Genomic DNA, 24,952 nt, shown 5'->3' with positions numbered 1-24,952 from the left:
GAGTGAAGATTTAGCCTCATATGCATGTGATTTACTCACAGTGTAGAGGGTTGGCTGGTTTTCTTTAGCATGTAAAATAAATGAACATAATGTTCAAAATTATAAACTTTTACAATTAAATATTTTATCTTGTTGAGATTTATTAAAAAGGTTTTCGGAAGAGAATCAGTTAAGTTTGCCTTAAGTACACATACACCAGTTAGTCGTGATTTTCACCTGAAGATAGAATGGCAAATTTCCAGTTTCACAGAATTAAATTTTTTTTTTAGTGTTTCATGTTTGACTCATGGTGTGTTCACATCTAACTTGAAGCGAATATGCCCATCGCGTCCCAACAGTGTGTCAATAATGCAAAATGATAGTTAAGGCAGTTCATCATTGAATTTAGTGATGTCATCTCTATTCAGTTTAAATAGTGTCTGTTTTTATTTGCAATCAAGTCAGTGATATCGCTGTAGATGAAGTGACCACAACTAAGCAAGCCAGAGGCGACAGCCTCAAGGAACCGAAACTCCGTCGCTGACAGAATGGAGAGAGAGAGAGAGAAAAAAAAGCATATTTCAGTTGATTTATAGATTGAGGAGTCTTCTGCACTGTCTAGTACAACAGCAGTCAGTTAATGATGTTGGAGATTTCTGTATTCTACAATAATTGTGAAAATATGCTTTTCCAACATCAGCTCTTTGTTAGAGAATTAAACCACGATATAGTCATATTAACATGACAGCTTTATCAGAATGTAAATAGAGTCTACTATCTTTGATTCTCAATTGGAATTAAGGTTGTATTATTGAGATGATGCGTATGGTTAATATTGTGCTCTGGTCATTTAGGGGTGAAGCCGTATGCTTGTTCCATGTGTGACATGCGTTTTTTCCACCGTTACCATCTGCAGAGACACAGCCTCACTCATACTGGTATGTGTCTTTCTGTTTTACCCCCTTAGAACAGCTGCCATTGTCTAACAGGAAGTTGGAAGTATGCCATTTTAATATTAATTAGTTTAATAAATTACTTTCAGACATAATAAATGGAGTTCACATTGATGTATTATACATTAACATGGCATCCAAAAGGAAAATGCTGTCCACTTTTATACACTGTTTTACAGTCAATGCACAAAATCAGAACAAATATAAGCTTGATATTTTTGAGTCTAAATTTGCACATTATCAAGAAAAAAGAGAAAGCACTTCCTAAAAGGTAAAATGGCTAAAACTATAAGCTCGTAGTTACACTTTTAACCCATTTTTTTTTAGCTTAATTCTAAGATGGCAGAACTGCAGTGCACGTCATGTCTAGTAGATGTTCAGTTTGTGACCTGCTCTTAGCATTATATGCATAACTCACCCTACTTGGCTTAAAGACTGTAGAGTGTATGTTGTTTTGTGAGTTGAGCAGCTCCCATGAGTGCTTGGTTTAAGTTGACAGGTGACAGTAAGGCTAATGCATTGCTACTTTGTGCATTTAGGGGTGAAGCCTTATGCTTGCACCATGTGCGACATGCGTTTCTTCCAACGTTATCATCTACAGAGACACAGCCTCACCCATACGGGTAGGTGAAATCTCTATGTATATATCATTATGAATTGCCTCTCAAAGCAGGGCTCGCAAAATCGCTAGCCCAACAACCCGGGGCTATTGTGTGTTCTAGTCGGCTGCCAGATGTGTCGCAGCCCTGCTGATGGGCTATCTTGAATAGTGATTCACGTTGTTCACGGATCATCGCTGGTTATTTGCATGCATGGCAAATTTTTAAACATTCAAGCATTTAAACTATTCAAGCACATGAAGAAGCAAAAGAGAGTACTTTTTGGGGTGCTGTTTTCTTTGCACACACACTTGAAGCAAAAGAGAGTGGTGTTTCAGACAGCAGGCAAACACAGAATTGATTCCTCTTTACTTATTTGTTGAATAAACAGACACATACACTTCAAAATTATCTCAACATACCTAGCTCAAGTATTGTTGTAAACACAGTCGGTTTTGTTTTAAAGTGAACAGTGGAGAAAGAAATCGCATGTGTATCGTCCATATTGGATACGTGCATTCAGACTGTAAATACCTGCTGCTGTCTGTAAGTAATGTTAATCAAACAACAAAACACAACTTTATCAAATATATTATATGTAATTCATACGGTGAACATTATGCAGTATTACTTTACACTTAATTACAATTCTGTACCTGAAAAAAAAAAATTGTTCCATTTTATTTGTCTACGCTGGTAATTATTATTATTCATTTTTTTCTATTTATCATAAACGTTCACTTGTCTTTAAAAGTCTTTTTTTATCTTTTTTTTTATTTTTTATGGTTCTAGTATTTTTTTCCTGATATCAAAGAAGTGTTCTTTAAATAATAATAAGTGTTGTTTGAATTATAAAGAACCTTCTTTTTTTTATCATCCTAAAAAAAGTATTCAATCTGTGAATTAAAATCTGTAATATGATCTGAACATTGAGTTTTGACATTGCACCCCTACTTATTTGAAGGAAATTACAATCATGGATGTTTTTAATTATGCTGATATTTCACAGTAAAGTTCAGCCATTGTGGGTTTTTTTTTCATCTGATGTTGGGCTACCAAAATCTGAAGAATGCCTGACTGAATGGCTACCGGGAGTTTGAGATTTTGCGAGCCCTGTGAAAGCTCTCAGTATGTATGGATTGAGACACAATTTGTTTAAACTACAACAAACTCGAGTTTGTATTTATCCTAATCATCAAGCATAAAAATAAATAAATGCCACCTCCTGTATTTCTACAGCACGATTATTTGTTTTGAATTGAATTGCTCATTTGATTACAGAGGAGGGGATTATGAAAAGGCATGTTTGACAACTAAATCTTTGTGGCACACAACATTTCATGTTAAATATAAAATGATTATAATGCACACATAATATGTCATCTAATTTCTTGAAGCTTGGTAATGTAATCCACATGCCACATGTACTTAAGTTTTTTTTTTTTTTTTGGTTACTGCGGATGCACTCGGTATGAGCAGGATTTTTTATTCATTTTTTTCCTCAAAATATTGTATTAATAGAAAAGCATACATGAACTGTTGGTGCTCTGTGCATTCAGGGGTGAAGCCGTATGCTTGTTCGATGTGTGACATGAGGTTTTTTCAGCGTTACCATCTTCAGAGACACAGCCTCACTCATACGGGTATGTGTCATCTCAAACCCCTGCCTTTTTGTTGTTAATGTTAGTTTTCTGCATGCTAAATGACTTAATAAAAACATTTTATGCTTTCTTGACAAATTAACGCATAAAATGCACATTACTAAATGTTTCTAATTCACAGTTTAAATTCAAAGTCAACAACATTTATTAAATTAATGATAGCGCTCCATGTAGGTCTTACTTTGTATCTGATAGATGTCACTGATTCCTGACCAGCCTTTCATGTTGCTCCATATCCACCTTTCCTAGAAACTGCTTATTTATTCTTATTCTTATTTATTAATATTGAATTGCTGATAATTTATAGATATTTCCACTTTTAAATGAATCGTTCTCTAAACCACTCCTTAGGTACTGTTCAAATAAATAGACTAAGAGACAAGATTAACATAAATTTACCTTAAGTGCCTTAGTTTTGATATTGCGTTCTGCCACATAATTTAAAGGAATGGAGAGTGTTCAATATACAGGTCTATTGTGAGTATTTGTGGCAGAATTTTATTACAACTAAAAATAATTTTGACTCCTCTCTCTTCTACTAATAAATAAATAAACATTTTACTTTTAGCCTCTTTTAATTTGTTGTTTGGAAAAATTATTTCCATTAACCACCCAAACACACAAACTGCATTAGACAAACAATTTTATAATATTGTAAGTGGTGTAATGTAAAATTTATTTAAATCTCAGCATGCAGAAAAAAAAACAAAAAAACAAGGATGCTCTAAAAAAAATTGTAAACACCGTTAAAAATATATATTTTTTTGCTTTGAATGTTGTGTAAAGACATTCAATCACTAAAATTGACTCTGCATTTAGGGGTGAAGCCGTATGCTTGCTCGATGTGCGACATGCGGTTTTTCCAACGTTACCACTTGGAAAGACACAGCCTCACTCATACTGGTATGTGTCTGCTCACTGTAACCCTGATTTGTACCCAGTTTTCTTGATTGGAACTAAAGTTTTGTATATTTTTATGGTTGAGGTGTTTAAAAAAAAAAAAAAAAAAAAAACTGAGATAATTGACATTCAAATTAATGGCCAAAATGTATAATGATGTTTATTTTTTATTTTTATTTTTTATTTTTTTTTATGAGCTCTGTTACTTTTGAAATATTTATTAGCTGTATCCTTCATCATATAATATTTGCATCAAAGTCAAAACATTAAAAAATGTGTTCACCTGTTTAATTTACTGCTCTTGGGTGCGTTTCGCAATATTCACTTTACGTTTGCGTGTAGTATCAGGTTTCACAATATCTGTGTAGGTGTTTCTTTGGATGTGCTTTTGTGTTTAAGTTTATTTACATTATTTTAAGTGTTAAAGCATGACAGATTTTATCAGTTTTAACAGTTTCAATGATCGGTTTATTTATTCTCCAAGTAGGTAGAACATAATCTCAAGTCTCAAAATAGGTTTCTGATTAAAACCAAAACCCCAGTGTGCCACTTTACAATGAAGCATTTTTTTATTCCATATTTAACTCTACAAACTCGAGTTTGTATGGAGTCATATACTTTAAATAGTTCTAAGCATGAATATACTCTTTCACATGGGAATCCATATGACAGTCAGTCTCAATCCTTTTACCATCAGAAACAGTGTTTCAGAATCTTTGTCGATGTTGTGTGTTGTGGCATGCTGTGAGAATACAGATGTGGGGTAAAGACTCAATAAAGACTCTTTTTCTCTGTTAGGAGAGAAGCCGTTTGCTTGTGACATGTGTGACATGCGGTTCATTCAGAGGTACCATCTGGAGAGACACAAGCGTGTTCACAGTGGTGAAAAGCCTTACCAGTGTGAGCGCTGCCAGCAGGTAATAACATGCTTTATGACTCAGGGGTTTTACGATATAAGACAACTTTCATGATCATTCATTAGCCTCATTCACACCGCGATAAACTTGCAGCAACAAAGAGAGAGCTGCCGACTTCCAGCGACCGAAACTATCTGTGTCACAATGTGCCATTTCAGAAGGTTGAACAATATTTAACTTAATATAGTTATGCATTGAAGTCAGTGAAGCACACATGATCTTTGTCCTGTCAGAAGCTGTAGTGAAATGTTTGAAAGATGAAGTTAATTCTATTGAATGGAGTTTGTAGTTTTTGTTGTTGATGTAACTTATAAGTTGTTATAAGTTTTTATATTATATCAACTAACTGCAAACATATTGCCAATTGTTCATCAGGAACAAAAAAACATTTACAGTTACAGTTTGTCTTGTATAATCGAAATAAAAAAGGAGCGCTCTCATGTCTAATGTACTGCTAGAAGCGGACATATACAAGCTGCAGACCCACTTTTTTTTTTACACATAGCTGCAATGACAGAGATTTTATAGGGTTCAGCTGGCATACAATTTTCCCTCTAGAATGTAAATTTAGTAGCAAGAAAACTGATTTGAAGTTAACAGCATGCAATGACATCTGTAAATGTGGTTCATGAATGTCACTATGGAACCATCAGTGTGAACGCCTATGAGCAACTGAGTTTGTAGAGACTGGTGATATGAAGCAAAGGAATTGTTAGCGGTGTGAACATGGCTTTAGTCCTTACAGCTGTATGGAATTTGTTTTATTACCATTTGGACCAAAAGTAACAATATGGGCCATTTCATAGTCAACGCATCTGTACGCATACGCGTCCCCGAGGCTACGCATCGTTACGCCTAGGCCGCCATTATGCGTTGGTGCGTAGCCAAATGTGTCGTCCTAGTTTTTGATACGCGACGTGCCGATGCACGCAATACTATGTGTTCTCGGTGGGGGCGACATTGCAAGTATTGTACATTAATTCAAGTATATTGTGTTTACAGAAGAAGAAGGTTTGAATACAATGGCGGGCGAAGAGGAAAAATATCTATCTCTGCGTTGCCTTTGTTGCCGCCGATGTAAAATCAGCAACAGAATACACTCCTCTTCAGTTGCCATTGTGATCTGAAGATCACACGACACGACTCTACTAATATCACCCGACTCTACTACCCCCTGTTGCGTGAGCGGTGTATTGCATACACGCATTGCTTGCGTCCACGGTTTAGACTATGAAAGGGAGCACGTCTCTCGCGTTACTTGCTCGCGCTTCTCGCGTTGACTATGTAACGGCCCTATGAGCAGTTAAGGAAATACTGCATTAAATTGAAATATGTAGTAGGGCTGCATGATAAATCCAAATGGAATCGAAATTGTGCTGTGATTGTCATGGGCAAATTTCAGTGAAGCACGGTTCTGTGATCAACTGTAAATCTCCATCCAAAAGCCAGAGGGTGCTCTTGCGCTGAAACCCCAAATACACCTTGCAGAAGAAACCCAGGAAATCCCTATTGGGTAGCTGGATAAACAGAATAATTACCTGCTTTTATTGATTCAACGTGACTGATGAACACACATTATAATTTTCATTAAAATAAAGTATATTTATAATGCAATGCCTTTATCACAGCTTATAATACATACCCGATTCCAAAAATGTTGTGTACAAATTTTGAGTAAAAAAGGAATGGAATAATTTACAAATTTCATAAACTTATAATTTATTCACAATATAAAATAGATAACATATTAAATGTTGAAACTGAGACATTTTGAAATGTCATGCCAAATATTGGCTCATTTTGGATTTCATGAGAGCTACACATTCCAAAAAAGTTGGGACAGGTAGCAATAAGAGGCCGGGAAACTTAAATGTACATATAAGCAACAGCTGGAGGACCAATTTGCAACTTATTAGGTCAATTGGCAACATGACTGGGTATAAAAAGAGCCTCTTAGAGTGGCAGTGTCTCTCAGAAGTCAAGATGGGCAGAGGATCACCAATTCCCCCAATGCTGTGGCAAAAAATAGTGGAGCAATATCAGAAATGAGTTTCACACTGGATTCCCGTGATCTTCGGGCCCTTAGACAGCACTGCATCACATACAGGAATGCTACTGTAATGGAAATCGCAACATGGGCTCAGAAATACTTCCAGAAAACATTGTCAGTGAACACAATCCACCGTGCCATTCGCCGTTGCCGGCTAAAACTCTATAGGTCAAAAAAGAAGCCATATTTTAACATTTTCTCTGGGCCGATGCTCATTTAAAATGGAATGTAGCAAAGTGGAAAACTGTTCTGTGGTCAGTCGAATCACAATTTGAACTTCTTTTTGAAAAATGGTACGTCATGTCATCCGGACTAAAGAGGACAAGGACAACCCAAGTTGTTATCAGCGAGCGAGCAACTTGAGCAACTTGTCTCCTCAGTCCCCAGATGTTTGCAGACTGTTATAAAAAGAAGAGGGGATGCCACACAGTGATAAACATGGCCTTGTCCCAACTTTTTTGAGATGTGTTGATGCCATGAAATTTATAATCAACTTATTTTTCCCTCAAAATATTTTTCCCTAAAAAATGTCATCTGTGTTGTATTCTGAATAAAATATTGAAATTTGAAACTTCCACATCATTCCATTCTGTTTTTATTCACAATTTGTACATTGTCCCAACTTTTTTGGAATTGGGTTTGTACTATGAAATATTTTGCGTGCCTTATTCTGTATAAGAAAGCCACATCATCTCACAGGAGGATTTATTTCAAACACTCGACTGACATTATCAAATGAGTTTGTAGTAAAAACGTTATTAAATGTGGTATTTTCACATGCTTTTAGGTGGAGCAGCATTTACTACACCGAGCCGTAGTTCACTGCAAAGCTACACAAACAGCTTTCATTATCGCAAACTATTTATTTGATTTCTTAGACACGCAATAATATCGCTTGCGATTTTTTTGCGTAACTTGTTAGTGAACTACGGCTCTGTGTAGTAAATGCGGCTCCATCTGAAAGCATGTGATGATTTACTGGGGATTACAGAGCCGGCTTTACTAACAAAATGCGCATGACAGTCACATCCAATCATGCAGCCCTAATATGTAGGCTTATTGTCAAATGATGAATGATGATGCAACTGTTGCTAGGTAGGTGAGTGAGTAGTTCAGTTGGTTTGCCCTTATAACACTTATGAACCATACAAGTTCACCATTCTGTCACCATTTACTCACCCACATATTTTTCCAAACCCATAAGACTTTGGTTAATAATTTAAACCAAAATTAGGATATTTTTATTTAAACCTGAGCGGTTTCTGTCCCTCCATTTAAAGTCCAAGTAACCCAATCTTAAAACGACATGAGGGAAATGTAATTAAATGAATGCAAACTATGTGAGGTGAATCCAACAGGTAATGAAATAATAACTGTTTTGAAATCGATATGACCAGGTTGTATATACAAGATGTCAAATTAGACATTCAAGAAACCAATTTGTGACTTTGTAAAATTATATCTTAATAGAATGTTAAATTTTCAATGATATTAACAGAAGTGGTTTCTGCCACTAAATAAAAAATAAAACAAGGAGCCACTGTAGCTAAGCTGTAGCTAAGTATAAAAAGAATACACTTAGAAATGAGATTAATTTCTAATTTGAAATTTATGCAATAAAATGAACACAAGGAAGAAGAATTATTGAGGTGAAGAAAAAATGAGGTGAAGAAAAATCTTCCATTAACTTAACTCTGTTTTTCACCTCAAGAACTTCTCACGGACTGACAGACTGTTGAGACACCGGCGATTGTGTCAGGGTCGTGGCGTAGCAAAAGTGGAGGCCCAGCCTTGTTCTTTCACCCAAGAGCCTCCCGCAGCCCCTCCGTCCACGTGGAGTCCTCTACATCCCGCCTCGGGCCGACTCGCTGTCTGACACCGTTCTCTTGAGACGACAGCACACACAGACCTCTCTCAGAGCCACTGGCACCGTGACTCCACCTGCTGACAAAGAGATGCGCTACAGACAGGGTGAGGGGAAATTCTCCTCTCTTGTTTCTTTATATAGAAACAAACAAGGTTCTCTTTTGATCATTGAGGGTTGTTTTATACTTTTTGGTAATATATTATGGGGCTAGAAGGGGTTTTATGGTACTTTTAAGAGGTGAAGAACAAAAAACACCTAACATGGGAATTTCATGTTACTAACCAAAAAACAAAAGGTACAACCCATCATCTATAGACTGACGTCTTTTGAGACACACTTCATTCAGATCAGCATCATGTGTGATGTATAAGCCTGCTGTAACGTGCTAAGGGTTAGTAATGTCCTACTACCATCGCGAGATCTGTTTGTAACACTGTACCCATGTGTAACCATATGGAAATGCACAGCGTGCTTCCATGTATTAATTCATTAAGCGTTCACAGGCTTTTTCTCAATGATAAATGTTTGATCTGATATTGTTACTATGTATGACTTTAAAAGATGTGTATATTACTATGTGTAACAGTTGGTTTGTTTTCTGTCATTGCCATGAGCTGGTGGAAATGTCACCACCAGTTGAGTTCTGCTCAGAAGTGTCCCTTTTCTGACTTAACTCACTTAATGACTGGCAAATCTCACCAGAACAGACATTTTGCATCAAGAAAATGGGGTCTGTTTTACATTTTTCATTGTTACAGTATTTTTTATGAACATTTAGCACATTTCACTGATATTCTTAATACCATAATGAAAAAATAGTGTTTTTGAATATACATTAAAACGATGTATTTAATTTTGTCCTAGTGGCTTTATTTGAGTAATAGGAGCTATCATTATTGAGAACTACAGAACAACTCAAAAGTCGAATGGTTGGTTACATTACGTATTGAGAATTGAAGGAGCACAATCTTACGAAATATCAGTGCCTAAAAAATAGGCTTCATTTTCTATATGTCCCACCTCCTTCCTGATTTTTTAGTGATATATGTCTGAGATATGTTCTTGTGAGATTCATAATAGAGTATTGACTACACCATTAAAACATATACATGGTAAATGACACAGTGAAAACATTCAAAAGCCCCACGATTTCATGTACAGATTTATATGTGCAACGTATAATAAGATCTTGTGGCCTTCGGATGGGTTTGTGTATTTTTATTTTTTATTTTTGTCCGGTTTTTTTTTTTTTTTTTTTTTTTTTTACACACAATTATTTACATATTATTTTACTCAAATGTTGACATGAGGACAGATAGTCTGCCTGTTGTTTTCTTTTCAAAGTAATTTTTGACATTATATTGCCTTGTGTTCAAACATAGCTGTGTTGAAATATCTATTGATATAGATTTGTTGTTTTGTTGTAATATCGGAAATGGAAGTTTTAAAATCAAGGTTTCGAGTGTGATATAGCAGTGTTGTCTTATGCATTGGTTTACTCTAATGTGAATCTGCATATACAATGCCTTCACATGGGCCACTAACAGATGACAAGGGCAGAGATCTGATGTTATTGTTGCACCAAATTATATTGTATCTGTCAGTTTATTAACTTCTCATTCTATTGTTAACATGATATCTACTGTTTGAGGAGAGTTTCGTCTGTATTTTTTAAGAGCTGTTGGACAACTAGGGATCGAATTGGGCATTTCCTTGCATCTGAATGCTTTCTGGTGATAGTATCTGGCAAATACAAAGAGAGTATATCTTTAGAGGGATGTCTGCTGTTTATTGACAAAAGATTGATGCATTTCCATGTAATGACTGAATTTTTTTCTTTGTAATGTTACTTTGTCATATTCTGTAACTGATTGGTTAAAACTTTTAGTTCTATAGTAACAAACTATGTATTTTTATGCTAATATAATTTTAAAACACTGGAGAGGAATTTGTGAAATGATCATCTATATACATATATAGTTGAATATTGCATATACACACACATAATTAGTCTGTAGTTACTAGTCAAAGCATCTCCAAATTGTTGGGAACAATATAACAGTTTGCATACTCGGATAAAAAGAAAGCAATGGAAGTTATAACTTTAAATTATTTTAGGCATTTTTTGGACTGGAAAGAGATCATCAGAAGTAAACAAAGCATCACTTTTTTGTCTTCTTCTCGTGTGATATTACAGACATTTGATTTAACAACTTTTTTTTTTTTTTTCAGGTACATCAGTAACTTTTAATTGTTTTTGTGAGGAGACAAGAGTTGCTTACTTTATGCATATATATAAAAAAACTAAATAAAATGTGTGATTTTCACATGAGTATTCAATTTTAAATCTGGATTTTTATTATTATTATTATTATATATATATATATATATATATTTTTTTTTTTTGTAGAAGTAGCACTGGAATTAATTTAAAATCGGAAAAAAATATAATAAATAATTGACAATTATTGGGTTCCAAACACCAATGGTTTAAGTGGATGGATGATCAGTTGATTCAACTGAAATGTATCTTTTCAATTATAATGTGTTTTTCCAACAATGTCCATCTTGGCTTTTCAATTATTGTTCAGGCTGATGAGAAAGTTGTTACAGCAACATACTCATGTCAAAAGTGGCCACTGACTTCCAAAGGGAGTCACTCCCACTTACTGTTTGACTAAAAAAAATAATAATAATAATCTAACATACATTTCCATACATGTCTGTCAATTTCAAATGACGGCGATTTCAAAATTTAACAAAATTCCTCCTCACTCCACCTCACTGCAGTAATAAAACACACACTGACTCCATTAAACAAATACAATGTTGTTGTTCCTAAACAATGACAGAAAATCTAATCTTTTATTCTATGCACATTTATACTGGCGGCTAGCACTATTACCCTAAGGGGAGGGACAAATTCACAACATTTAACATTTTCCAACAAACAAAGTCTTAGAGAACCTTTGATCCTAACTAAAAATACATTTCTACCCTCTTTTACAATCTATTTACAGTAAATTGAACAGGAAAATATAATAGACAAAGGTCTGCAAGCTGGGACCAGGAGCGGAGCCAGGGTGTGGTGACCTAAGCTTGGTCATTCCACTCCACTTGGCCACTTTCCATTGGGAAACCTTTCAAACGCATACTTTGATAAAAAAAATATAAGGTGTACATTTTTTTGTTTATATGTATATATTATAAAGTTCTGAATGTCTCATCAATGAGTATGCAATGTTGTAGAACAAGCTTTTGGGGGTTTTGAGAACCAGAAACAAGCTGACTGAGCAATAAAGCTATAGTGAGCCCCTTTATTAAAATACCTGGCAGTGGGGAATAATACACAAATTGTTATTTTCACTCATTTGTTTTGATTCACACATCACAGCATTACTTGATCTAATTCACAAATATTTAAATGACAATTTAGTAAAAATTAATTGTATTCAGTTGTGTTACAGGCACTATAATAGTCTGATACTTTATAGCCAATCACATTTTTATGTTGAAATAATGAAGATTTCTGTGCTGGACTCGAATTTGTGATGCCCAAAGCGTAACTGTACTATATGTCAAGAAGATAGTACCTGAACGTGTCCAGGGCCCAATTAATGGCCAAGCACTTGGTGTCAACTGTGGAGCGTTTCACCTCTCTGGGTCATCTGTCAGAGACCACATCCTTCGTAAGACCGTGAATCTGGAAGACATGGTCATTGACCACCTGGGTCATCTCCCTAGCCAAGATTAGATATGGGAATGAAGTGGTGCACCATAGAAAACTGAGCCACCATGGCGAGGGTTACAGCATTGTCAGTGGATGAAGGTAGACCATTAACAAAATCCAGGGCAATAAGTGACCACAGAAGGGGATGTAACCGATCAACGGGTGGTTGATTAGACGACTCCTTTTGAATGCACACATTGCACACCCCAACAAACTAACAGATGCCATGGCCTGACACCAAAAGCATCATAAGCCAGCAACCTCCTTACCCCAGGACAATACATTAGTTTGGAGGCATGACCCCACTAAAGAATGGCAGTGTGGACAACAGCATGTATGAATAGCAGAGCCACCAGGAATTCCCCAGGAACCTGGCTAGGGTCAGGTGACAGCCCCAATCACATGCCCTGAGGGCAAAATGGCATCTGGAGGAACACCTAAAAGAACAAAGCCCAACAAGCCTACCTGGAATTCAGCCATTTGGTAGACTAAATATATTTATGATTTCTGTGATTGGACACCACTCTCCAAAAGCCACTGATGTAACTTTTAATGGTTGCACTTTATTTTACAGTATGTGTACTAACATGTACTTATAGTGTACTTACAGTGCATTTATCTAAGAAAGTTCTGGTAATACAAGGTAACTACATGGGGTAGGGTTAGGTTAAGGGGTAGGTTTAGGGTTAGTACCTAGTTATTACATAGTTATTGTAATTACTATAATATGTACATAGTATGTACATGAGGAACAGGACTGTAAAATAAAGTGCTACCCTTATAATCATAAGGGTATTCCCAGGAAAGAACCACTCTGACACCCATTCGTGATGTGTCCTTTCCTGCAACAAATGGTAATTTATGATCAAAATCAAACTGTCAGCGTAAACAAAAGAGTAGAGTTGTAAACAACAAAATTTGAGATGAGAGACTCAAACTTTAAATTACAGTTAAAATCCAAGGACCAGATAACCAGATGACTGAAGACCAGGAGTCAGAGATGTGTTCAATTAATAATCCTTTTACTTAAAGAAATAGTTTGCGGTTTCATCAGCAGAAGTCATCTTCAGTAATCTCGATGTAGATCATAGGCCACTCTATTTAAAATCAACAACAATTATTCGCTGACAGTGGATACTAATTGCGTCAATGCATAAGTCAACAAAATTCTGATTGGTTCCAAAACCTAGATAAAAGATGTATATCTGATATGCTGAACATTGGCAGTTGAACATTTGTTCTGGGACTGTCTGAGCTTCTCCCTGTTCATACAGATACTAACACACATACACAGAAAACTTATCAGAACTTCAAGGCCACCTAGCCCTAGAATGGTTCATTACACACACACTATGAAGTCATCATCCTAGAGAGTATAGCATAAAGCAGGATTCTTTATTATCTCATAAGCGCACATAAGGTTACACATTTCACTCTTGCCAGAAATAAACTCAAACAAGAAATAATGAAATAATATAATTAATATAAATATGAAGGATATGGCAACTCAGCATCCACTCCTTCACTGGAGACAGTGCAGATGCAAAACAAGTAACAAGAACCCACCAAGGGGGGGATTGAGGTGCTTCCCACCAGCATTCCCTACATTACTGACAGACGATGACTTTGACTGAGCATATAGAAGGGATGTGACCTTGACTGCTTCTGTAAAGTAAGAGACCCTTTGTTACTCAACTTTGCTTTTCTTCAGCTGAGAAGTGCATCCTCCCCACCTGCATGGGTTCTGGCTCACCAGGTGGATCAGGCACTTGGGAAGCGACAGGGGAAGGGTGTGAATAGCAAGCTTGATGTTGTCCAGGGGGTCTGGGGCATACATACATGATCTCGATGAACCAAGCTGCCAGTGCCGCTGAAATCCATTCACTCGTCATCTGCAACCAATGGCATGATCTGTCCCCAACCTTCTGCCTTGATGAAGCGATGCCAGTTGTCATGAAGTCTACTTACTTAAGACTGACTAACCAAAGACATTGATCATCTTAGGCTTGTGCTCATGTAAATCCTCACAGCATGGCGCTTATGGCACTCAAGTCGCGAGACTGTCCAGTTCAGAGTGAGATGACATAAGCCACTCTTGTGTGGGTGGGAACAACACCTCATACTGTTTAATGAAAGAGTGACAATTATTAGGTTCAACAGCATATACAGGCTGATTATTGATGCATGGATCGAAAATATCTGGCAGATGGCTAGTAGTGTTCACTACTGTGTATGTGCACTTGGATGGGTTAAATTCGAGAACACAAATTCTGGGTATGGGTCACAATACTTTTCCACATTTCACTTCATTTTTCACTTTCACTTTCATAGACATAAAAAGTTAATATTGTAGTATGTATTAGAAACAATATTGTCTAATTATGCTAAATTTTGTTAATGAAAATATTGCCTTTAAAGCCACAGAACAACTGTTGTGCATTTCCAAACAAAGCACAATAGGTGTTTGACTTGAAGCCGCACTGCCCAGACCATTCTGTGTATGACATCAAAGCATCGCAAGAGTGATGATGTCAAATAAATCTTGCTGTTTTGCTTTTTTGTTAAAGGGGTCATATGATGCTTTTTAAAATGTTCCTTTCTCGTTGGAGTGTTACAAGCTCTTGGTGTAGAAGATCTGTAAAGTTGCAAAGACTGAAGTCTCAAATCCAAAGAGATATTCAATCTGCGCCATGTACCGAAGCCGCCCTCTCCTCGACTTTGTCTACTGGTACAGTCCTTCAAGCCTCCGACACAGACCCTGAACCCATGCAGCTTGGTGGGCTCCCAATTTCTGTCAAGGAGAGCGAGCGACGCTTGTTCAATCGCCTGTGCATGTACTGTGCTTCAGCAAACCATTTCATCTCCAACTGCCCGGTAAAAGCCAGAGCTCGTCAGTAGGTGGAGGGTTACTGGCAAGCATGGTGTCTAGGGCCTCTCCATCCAAGTCCTGTACTTCTTCGGTGGCCCGTCTCGTCAGTCTCGTGCATGGCTTTGGTTGACTCGGGGGCAGAGGGTAATTTCATCGATGAGTTGTGGGCTCAGAAGCAAGGTATTCCCCTCTTAGACTTAAAAGACTCCACCCCTCTCTTTGCCCTAGACGGTAGCTCCTTTGCTAGGATTAAGCAAAGGACTGTGCCCCTGACGCTTACCGTCTCGGGAAATCATAAAGAGACAATTTATTATTTTTTTTTTCATTCCCCCTGTGGTTCTTGGTCACCCTTGGCTAGTACAACACAACCCCCAGATTAACTGGTCAGATGGTACCATTTTATCGTGGAGATTGTCCTGTCATGTTGAGTGTTTAACTTCTGCTGTTCCACCTGTCTCTGCTGTTTCTGTTTTTCAAGAGGAACCCAGTGATTTGTCTTGAGTCCCGGAGGTCTATCACGATCTGCAGGAGGTCTTTAGTCGAGCCCGGGACACCTCTCCCCCCCCCCATCGTCCGTACAATTGCAGTATCGACCTTCTCCCAGGGACCACGCCCCTGCGCGGCAGGTTATATTCCCTAACCGGCTCCCGAACGGTAAGCACTGGCAAATTACCTCTCCGATTCCCTCAATGCGAGTATGATTGCGCCCTCCTCGTCACCCGCCGGAGCAGGGGTTTTTTTGTCAAAAAGAAGGACGGTTCGTTGCATCCCGGTATCGATTAAGTGGGCTGGACGAGATCACTGTCAAGAATCGTTATCCCTTGCCTTTGATGTCGTTGGAGGGTTGGAGGGCTCCTCTGCTTCTTTCGTCATATGGACCGACAATCGTAATCTCAAATACATACGTTCAGCTAAGAGACTCAACGCTCGCCAAGCCCGCTGGGCTCTATTTTTTATGCGTTTTGACTTCTCCATTTCCAATCGTCCGGGTTCTAAGAATGTCAAGGCTGATGCCCTTTCTCGCGTCTATGAACCCCCCTCTGCAGCCGAGACCCCAGAAGTTATTATTCCTCCCGGTCGCGTTGTGGGGACTGCCTCCTGTGTAACCTGCACTCAAACTAAGACCGGCAACTCTCCTCCGACGGCCCTGGTCTCATATTGCTCTTGATTTTATTACAAGGCTCCCTTCGTTGGGTGGCAATATGGTAATGCTTATGGTTGTCAATCGCTTCTCTAAATCTGCTCGTTTCATCCCACTCACTAAACTTCCTTCTGCCAGAGAGACAGCCCAGATTATGGTAGATCATGTCTTTTCAGATATATACGGATAGGGCTTCTGGCTTTGCTACCATTCGGACGTTCTAGCTTACTACTCTGCGCTTTGCTTCTTTTTTCTATACTTTTCTCAGATTTTTCTAAGATTTTTACTTCAGCAGATCAGCACAGTGCTCAAACAACAGACACAAACGCTAAAACTAAAAACTATTTGGAACTGGAATAATACTAAAAAAGAAAACTTTGCCTCCCACTGCCAGCAGCTTACATTCTGGAGACGGGAAAACAACTGCCTACATTCAAGCAGAAGAGAGAGAAAATGCCTCCTGTTGGATCCACTTGATGCATGAATTTCTGCAAACTTCTACAAAGGATTCTTGAAACAAAGTTACTTGCTGGACTTCCAAAACATGGGCAACATTTAGCAGACCGTTGTCATGGACCTCCTCAGAATACAGCAGGTGAGTTCCATGAATCTTCTGAATCTCAACAGTTTATACCAAGTGTAGAGGAACAAGCCGAAACTGATCGCCACACTAATTAATGGCACAAACAGGGAGCGAGACCCAAAGGAACACAAGATATCAGATTGTCAGGAGTTTCTCGTATTGTTGCCGTAGCTACCTCTACCCCAGATACGACTATGCAAGGCTTGTAAATACCGGTATTCTACCACCCCCTATACATTTTGAGAACAGATTTGAAGCGTTAATGAATATGGGTGAGGAATCCCCAAATGTGATTAAAGATGGATCGGATCAGCCAGCAGCTAACATCACTACTAATAGGTGCTCAAGGTCGAGCAGACAACGGCATTCAGCTCAGAGCCCAGCTGAGCCAAGGTCTCTGATAGTGGGTGACTCTATTATCAGAAACATCCGTAGCAAGACTACAACAACATGCTGCCTTCCTCAAGCAACGGTCTCTGATGTGAACAAGGAACTTCAGAACATTCTGATGAAGCACAAGACTGCAAATCGAATAATCATCCATGTGGGGAAGAATGATATTCGGAAAGAGCAGTCAGAACTCCTTAACAAGGACTTCAGTGAACTCTTTGAAACACTTCAAAGACTCAAAGTTCAGTCGTTCATCAGTGGACCACTCCCAGCGAGGGGAACAAATATGTTATCACGGTTGCTTGGGCTGAACACATGGCTACAAAGATCTTGTAATATAAAAGGAGTGAATTTCATCGACAACTTCAATCTGTTCTGGGGCCATAGACAATTGTTTAAACAGGATGGCCTCCACCCAAACAAACTTGGTGCTAGAGAGTTTAAGGACAATATCTACTTTTCCCTCCGTCATCCTTCAGCAGAGTGTGTCAATCCATTCAGCACACACACACCGGGTCCGAGTCGTCATGTGGTTGACATATCTCACAAGGACACCGATAACTCTATGCAGCCAAAACAAACACTGCTGATGGACACTATCCCGGCTGAGCACTGCCCACAGAGCTCCTCACAGACAGATTGTGATGAATCATAACAGCTACAAGATTCACCACCCAAGGATGACTTTCTGGAAAACAGCCATGGAAGCCAGGACAACATATCACAGTCACCGGAGACACCAAAGACACAGACAGTCTCACCAGACACATTATCCCTATCTCCAGCATCTCCACTTCTGTGCTTCTCACAGAAAATGGAAGAATTGGTGTATGCTGGGACTAAACTCTTTCACTCATTTGCTGCAAGCCCACAGAAATCAACAAAAAAATGGCGGGCCCCCCAACCACCAAAGCCTGTGGGCCCTGTTCCTGTGAGAGCTCTCAGACCGCTGCCACAACGCCAGGGCCCAAACCCTCTTAGAATAATTTCTAATCAACTTTATAACCACAAACAATCTGGATTTTATGTTTCTAAACGAAACATGGCTAGAAGACAGCTGCAGTGCAACAGTCCTCAATGAAGCAACCCCTCCTAACTTTAGGGTGTACTCACACTAGACACGGTTGCCATGAACCGGACCCAAGTACGATTGTCCCCCCTCCACACTCCCCCTCTGGCCTGCACTCACATATAGGGTTTCAGCATCCGTGCCGGAGCACGCTTACGTCATTATGGTGCGACGGTTTCGGGATAAACAGGAAGAGCGGCGCTCTCTGAACACAATGGAGTGCATCGCTCTGTTTTCTTTGTGGATAATTTTGTGTCGTTTGGTCCACAGCCCTCTCACAGCCTGTTGTTAAACAGATGTGTCGCCTTAGTGGCGCGAAGATTTTCACGTAGTCGTGCTGCTCGTATGAGGATGTTTGCAAGGTACCAGCTGAAGTGCAGCAAGGACTTTGCAGTTTTTAGTTTTTATACGTTTTGCACCTCTGCCGTAGACCAAAGCGACCCTTTCCCTGCCATGTTGGTTTTGGAGCGTCGCAAAACTGTGACGCAACTCGTCCTTTTCCGTGCTCCGGCACGGTTAGCGCTCACACTGCATGCGAACCGCGCCCGAGTCCAACTGAACCGTGCCCTGGCCCACCTCTTCCAAGTGGGCCAGGGCCAGCTAATCGAGCCACGCCCGGGCACGATTCGGAGCACTCACACTAGTCAAACGAACCGCGCTTTGGTGGTCAAACGCACTCGGGCACGGTTCAAACTGGCTAGTGTGAGTACACCCTAAATTTCATGAGTGTCAGCAGGACGGTTAGGAGAGGTGGTGTAGCTGCTCTATTTAAAGATGTCTATCAATTCAAGCAAGTGCCATTTGGTCAGTACTTGTCTTTTGAATATCAAGGGATTGTGCTCAAAGGAGGTGCTCCACTCATTCTGTTTATTATTATTTACAGGCCTCCAAAATACTCTCCAGCCTTTGTTGAAGAGTTCACAGAAATGTTATCAATGATTTCCTCAGAGTTTTACCGTTTTGCTATTGCAGGGGATTTTAATATTCACATGGATAATGCAGAAAACAAAACTACAAAAGAAATGATAACGGTTCCAAACACTTTTAACTTGACTCAGCATGTGCATGGACCCACACACAAAGGTGGACACACTCTAGACTTAATCATCAGTAGGGGTCTAAACATTTCATCCATTGTTATTAAGGATGTAGCACTATCTGATCACTTCTGTATTTTCTTAGATATTTTGATCTCTGCTACAACTGAATCTAGATCTGTCTCTGTCAAGCCCCTTTCACACTGCCATTCCGGCAAATACAGGGGTAAAGTGTTCCTGTAATTGTTCCCTGGTCGCTAGATTTGGCACTTTCACACTGCCAGTGATGACCCGGTATATGTGCGTGCTTTCACACACAACCCTTGAAGATCCCATAACGACACGTGACATCAGCGCGTGACGTGTAATGTAAGTGTCGACATGAGTCGACAACGCTTGGCACGTTATACTTTAACTGAAGCAAGCAAACGATCTCGGTGTCAGCGCGGAAAGTGAGGAACTAACTGATCTCTGCTTCATTACAGTTTGCACATATGTTTTCGTCGCGAATGCTGATCTTCCTTCAAAACAGCCGGTAAAAGAGTCGTGCGATAACGCGCGTCATCACTTCGATACGGAATTAGATCTGGCCTTTGTTCACACAGCGCTCGTTCCGGATCAATTACCGCAATGTTACTAGGTCCCCGACCAGGGTTTAATTCGGTAATCAATTCTGGGACGTGGTTGCTTTCACACAGAAGGCGACCAGGCAATGTTACGGGAATATTGCGGGTCCGACGTGCAGTGTGAAAGGGGCTTCAGAAGGAGATACATAAACGAGAACACAAGTGTACTATTTATGGAGGCTATATCTTTAACACCAAACATTTCTGCAGACTCTGTTGATATTATCCTTGATTCCTTTAACTCAAAGTTAAGAATGTTATTGAAGATATTGCTCCAATAATAGTCAGTAAGAAAACAATTTGACTCCAAATCATTTTGGACAAGATCAACAGCAGTTCAGACTATGAAAAGACAATGCAGAAAAGCTGAGTGAATGTGGCGGAAGACAAAACTTGAAATTCACTATAGCATCTATAAAGACAGCCTTCATGCTTTTAATGTGAAAGTAGCCACAACTAGACAAAATTTAGTCTCAAACCTTATAAACAGTAACTTAAATAACACTCGTGCTCTTTTTGCCACTGCTGAGAGACTGACAAAACCCCTAAGTCAGATTCCCAGTGAAATGCTCTCAGACATCAAATAGCAATGAGTTTGCATCCTTCTTTTCTGAGAAGATCATCAATATCAAGAAGGCGATTAGCACATCCTCAAGTAATGCAGAGGTCAGACAGATAAGGCCACAATATAAAAAAGATACTATGTCTATTTTTGAAGCAATTGATAGCAAAATTCTGGAAGACATAGTGCAACACCTAAAATTGTCAACCTGCTATCTTGACACACCTCCCAGATCTTTTTTCAAAAGTGTGCTTAACTGCTTAGAAGCTGATCTTGTAGAAGTGGTGAACGCCTCACTTCTTCCTGGGACATTTCCAAACTCCTTAAAAACTGCAGTTGTTAAGCCCCTCCTGAAAAAGAGCACCATCTTGATAACACCATGTAACACATTAACCTTCCTAATTATAGGAAGAAGGAGGTGGGAACCTGCGGACAATCAAATCAAACTTTAATAATCAAAATAAATATAAAACAGCGTGGCAGGCCCTCACGGCCGACTGCCATGCACATACAAAACCAAAACACAAACAAAAATCCAGGCCTGGTCCTCTCTCGTCCTTCACTGTCGTCGCTCCTGTTTTATATCCTTCCATCTCCTCTGTGGGACTCGAGACCGGTGGGTCAAGCAGGTGTCGCCCATTTCTCAATCACTCCACCGGCCTCGCCCCGTTCCAACGGATCTCGGCCCTGCCCCACTCATCACATACCCCCATCGCCCCTTGCAGGCCAGGGAGGACCGCTCACGGTGACCTGCGGGAACCTGGGGGTAGGACAGATGAGGCGAGACAAAAGGAGATGGAAGGATGAAGAGCGACAGAGACGAGAGAGGGGAGAAAAAAATAAAAAATAAAGAAATTCCAGTTCCCAGACACGCTGCTGCTCGGCCCTTCACCAGCTGGGTGTTCTCCTCCGCGGTGCCTGGCGGTGGCACTGGATGGCCCTCAGCAGATGGCACGACGCTCCTCCGGTTTTGGGCAGCCGGCAGGAGTCCCCTGTTCCCTGCTCCTCCCCATTCTTGGTGGATGGCAGCAGGCTCTGGCCCCCTGGCGAACGGAGCTGAGTCCTCCGCTCCCTCACAAATGCCAGCCACCTCTCCACATCATGGGCTACCGGCAGCGAGCTCGCCCGTCCCTGGCAACTCACTCCAGCCCACCGCCTCGAGCGTCCATGGCGGCACACTTGCTCACCTGCTCGATGGCACCGCGGATTCACCACAGCGGCGAGGGATCTTCAGCAGCGCGTCCCTCCTTCTCCCGGGCATCGGCACCACTGTAACGCATTAACGGAAACTGGCGGACAATCAAGTCAAACTTTAATAATCAAAATAAACATAAAACAGTGCGGCAGCCCCTTACAGCCGACTGCCGTGCACAGACAAGACCAAAACACAAACTAATATCAAGGCCTGGTCCTTTCTCATCCTTCACTGTCGTCATGCCTGTTTTATATCCTTCCATCTCCTCTGTGGGACTCGAGACCGATGGGTCGAGCAGTTGTCGCTCATTTCTCAATCACAACACCGGCCTCACCCTGTTCCCATGGCTCTCGGCCCCGCCCCACTCGTCACACACCATTTTGAGCAATTTTAGACCAACATCTAATCTTCCTTTTATAGGCAAAATTATAGAAAATGTCGTTTTTAATCAGCTGAACAAATAATTAAACTCAAATGGATACCTGGAAAATTTTCAATCTGGTTTTCAACTGCATCACAGCACAGAGACAGCACTCATTAAGATAATAAATGATATTCACTTAAATTCTGACTCTGGCAAAATATAGGTGCTGGTATTGCTAGATCTCAGTGCTTAGTGTTTGACACAGTCAATCATAACATATTTCTAGAGAGACTGGAAAACTGGGTCGGGCTTTCTGTCACGTGAGGCGACACAGAAAACAAGGAGAGATCCAATTGCAGCTAAGCAGTTTAATATAGGGCAAATCCAGAGGGGTAAACAGTCCAAGCAGGTTCAAAACCAGAATATCCAAACAAAACATTAACGGGACTCGAACACAGGGCAAGGCAAAGCAAGACAAGGGCAAGAGTTGACGGACATGTAAAACGCAAAGACATTAAACAAGGACTCCGTAACAAGGACAGAAACAACCCAGGTATTTAAAGACAAGTGCAAATGATGTAAATGAAAACAGCTGAAAACAATGAACAGTGACGATAATGGGAAGTGAGACCTCTAGTGGACACCCAGTGATACACAGACCAGACACACTGTGACATAACCCCCCCTCTAAGGAGCAGCTACCAGATGCTCCTCAGACACAACAAACAGAACAAAAAGTACCAGGAGGGAGGAGGACCGGAGGAGGTTCAGGGGGAGGGATGGAGGGCCAGACAAACTAAGGGGAACAGACAGAAACATAACAGAACTCAAATACACAAAACAGAAGTCCATAAAGGGCATGTTGAGGCGCCCACCAGGGTGGAGCAGAGGAACACCGCAGCCATGTGGTCAAGGCCAGAGCACTCCAGGGAGGAGCGGAAGACCGCCACGGCCTTGTGGTCAAAGTCAGAGCCCTCCAGGGCAGAGCGGAAGACCACCACGGCCTTGTGGTCAAAGCCAGAGCCCTCCAGGGCGGAGCGGAAGACCACCACAGCCTTGTGGTCAAGGCCAGAGCCCTCCAGGGCAGAGCGGAAGATCACCACGTCCGCGTGGTCACCGCCAGAGTCCCCCAGGGCGGAGCGGACGACCACCACGTCCTCGTGGTCAACGTCAAAGTCCCCCAGGGCAGAGCAGATGACCACCACGTCCTCGTGGTCAACGTCGGAGTCCCCCAGGGCAGAGCAGATGACCAACACGCCCCCGTGGTTGAGACAGGAGTACTCCAGAATGGAGCCGCAGACCACCCAGTGACTTGACTTGGCTCTGGAGGGTAATCGGTGACTGGCCCTGGCTCTGGAGGGTCATCGGTGACTGGCCCTGGCTCTGGAAGGTCCACAAACACCTGACTCGACTCTGGAGGGTCCACTGGCACCCGACTCGACTTCGGAGGGTCCGCTGGAACCCAACTCGACTCCGGAGGGTCCGCCGGAACCTGACTCAACTCCTTAGAGTCCATCGGAACCTGAATCAACTCCTGAGAGTCCACCGGAACCTGACTCGACTCCTGAGAGTCCACCGGAACCTGACTCGACTCCTGAGAGTCCACCGGAACCTGACTCGACTCCTGAGAGCCCACCGGAACCTGACTCGACTCCTGAGAGTCCACGGGAACCTGACTCGACTCCTGAGAGTCCACCGGAACCTGACTCGACTCCTGAGAGACCACCGGAACCTGACTCGACTCCTGAGAGTCCACCGGAACCTGACTCGACTCCTGAGAGTCCACCGGAACCTGACCCGACTCCGGAGAGTCCACGGGAATCTGACTCGACTGATCTCGTTGTGGACGGAGTCCTTCTGTCACATGAGGTGACACAGAAAACAAGGAGAGATCCAATTGCAGGTAAGCAGTTTAATATAGGGCAAATCCAGAGGGGTAAACAGTCCAAGCAAGGTCAAAACCAGAATATCCAAACAATACATTAACGGGACACGAACACAGGGCAAGGCAAAGCAAGACAAAGGCAAGAGTTGACGGACATGTAAAACGCAAAGACATTAAACAAGGACTCCGTAACAAGGACAGAAACAACCCAGGTATTTAAAGACAAGTGCAAACGATGTAAATGAAAACAGCTGAAAACAATGAACAGTGACGATAAGGGGAAGTGAGACCTCTAGTGGACACCCAGTGATACACAGACCAGACACACTGTGACACTTTCTGGGATGGTATTCAAATGGTTCAGATCATACTTAGAAGAGAGGGGGATATTATGTGAGTCTAGGAGACCATAAGTCTAAGTGGACGTCCATGACATGTGGAGTCCCACAAGGGTCAATTCTTGCACCGCTCTTGTTTAGCCTGTATATGCTCCCACTTAGTCAAATAATGAGAAAGAACCAAATTGCCTATCACAGCTATGATTAGATTAGATTAGATTAGATTAGATTCAACTT

At 40.8% G+C, this 24,952-nt stretch overlaps 1 protein-coding gene across 15 annotated transcripts in view; it reads left to right on the top strand.

Moving 5' to 3' along the window:
* The window catches only part of znf740a (zinc finger protein 740a), a 35,333-nt gene extending 24,067 nt beyond the window's left edge, over positions 1-11,266 (top strand). For 8 of the 15 annotated variants that reach the window (XM_026242244.1, XM_026242238.1, XM_026242249.1 and 5 more), the window contains 6 exons: positions 834-917; positions 1,472-1,555; positions 3,091-3,174; positions 4,012-4,095; positions 4,891-5,009; positions 8,771-11,266. In XM_026242244.1, coding sequence (XP_026098029.1) covers positions 834-917; positions 1,472-1,555; positions 3,091-3,174; positions 4,012-4,095; positions 4,891-5,009; positions 8,771-8,935 — 620 coding nt within the window. In that variant the 3' untranslated portion in view covers positions 8,936-11,266. The remainder of the gene's footprint in view (positions 1-833; positions 918-1,471; positions 1,556-3,090; positions 3,175-4,011; positions 4,096-4,890; positions 5,010-8,770) is intronic. The other 7 variants (XM_026242245.1, XM_026242236.1, XM_026242239.1 and 4 more) reach the window with 6 other exon arrangements.
* Positions 11,267-24,952: the final 13,686 nt, after the last annotated feature.

Source organism: Carassius auratus, unplaced genomic scaffold (genome assembly GCF_003368295.1).
Source record: "Carassius auratus strain Wakin unplaced genomic scaffold, ASM336829v1 scaf_tig00001155, whole genome shotgun sequence".
In the NCBI taxonomy this organism is placed as follows: Eukaryota; Metazoa; Chordata; class Actinopteri; order Cypriniformes; family Cyprinidae; genus Carassius; species Carassius auratus.
This window is presented reverse-complemented; position numbering and strand designations above follow the sequence as displayed.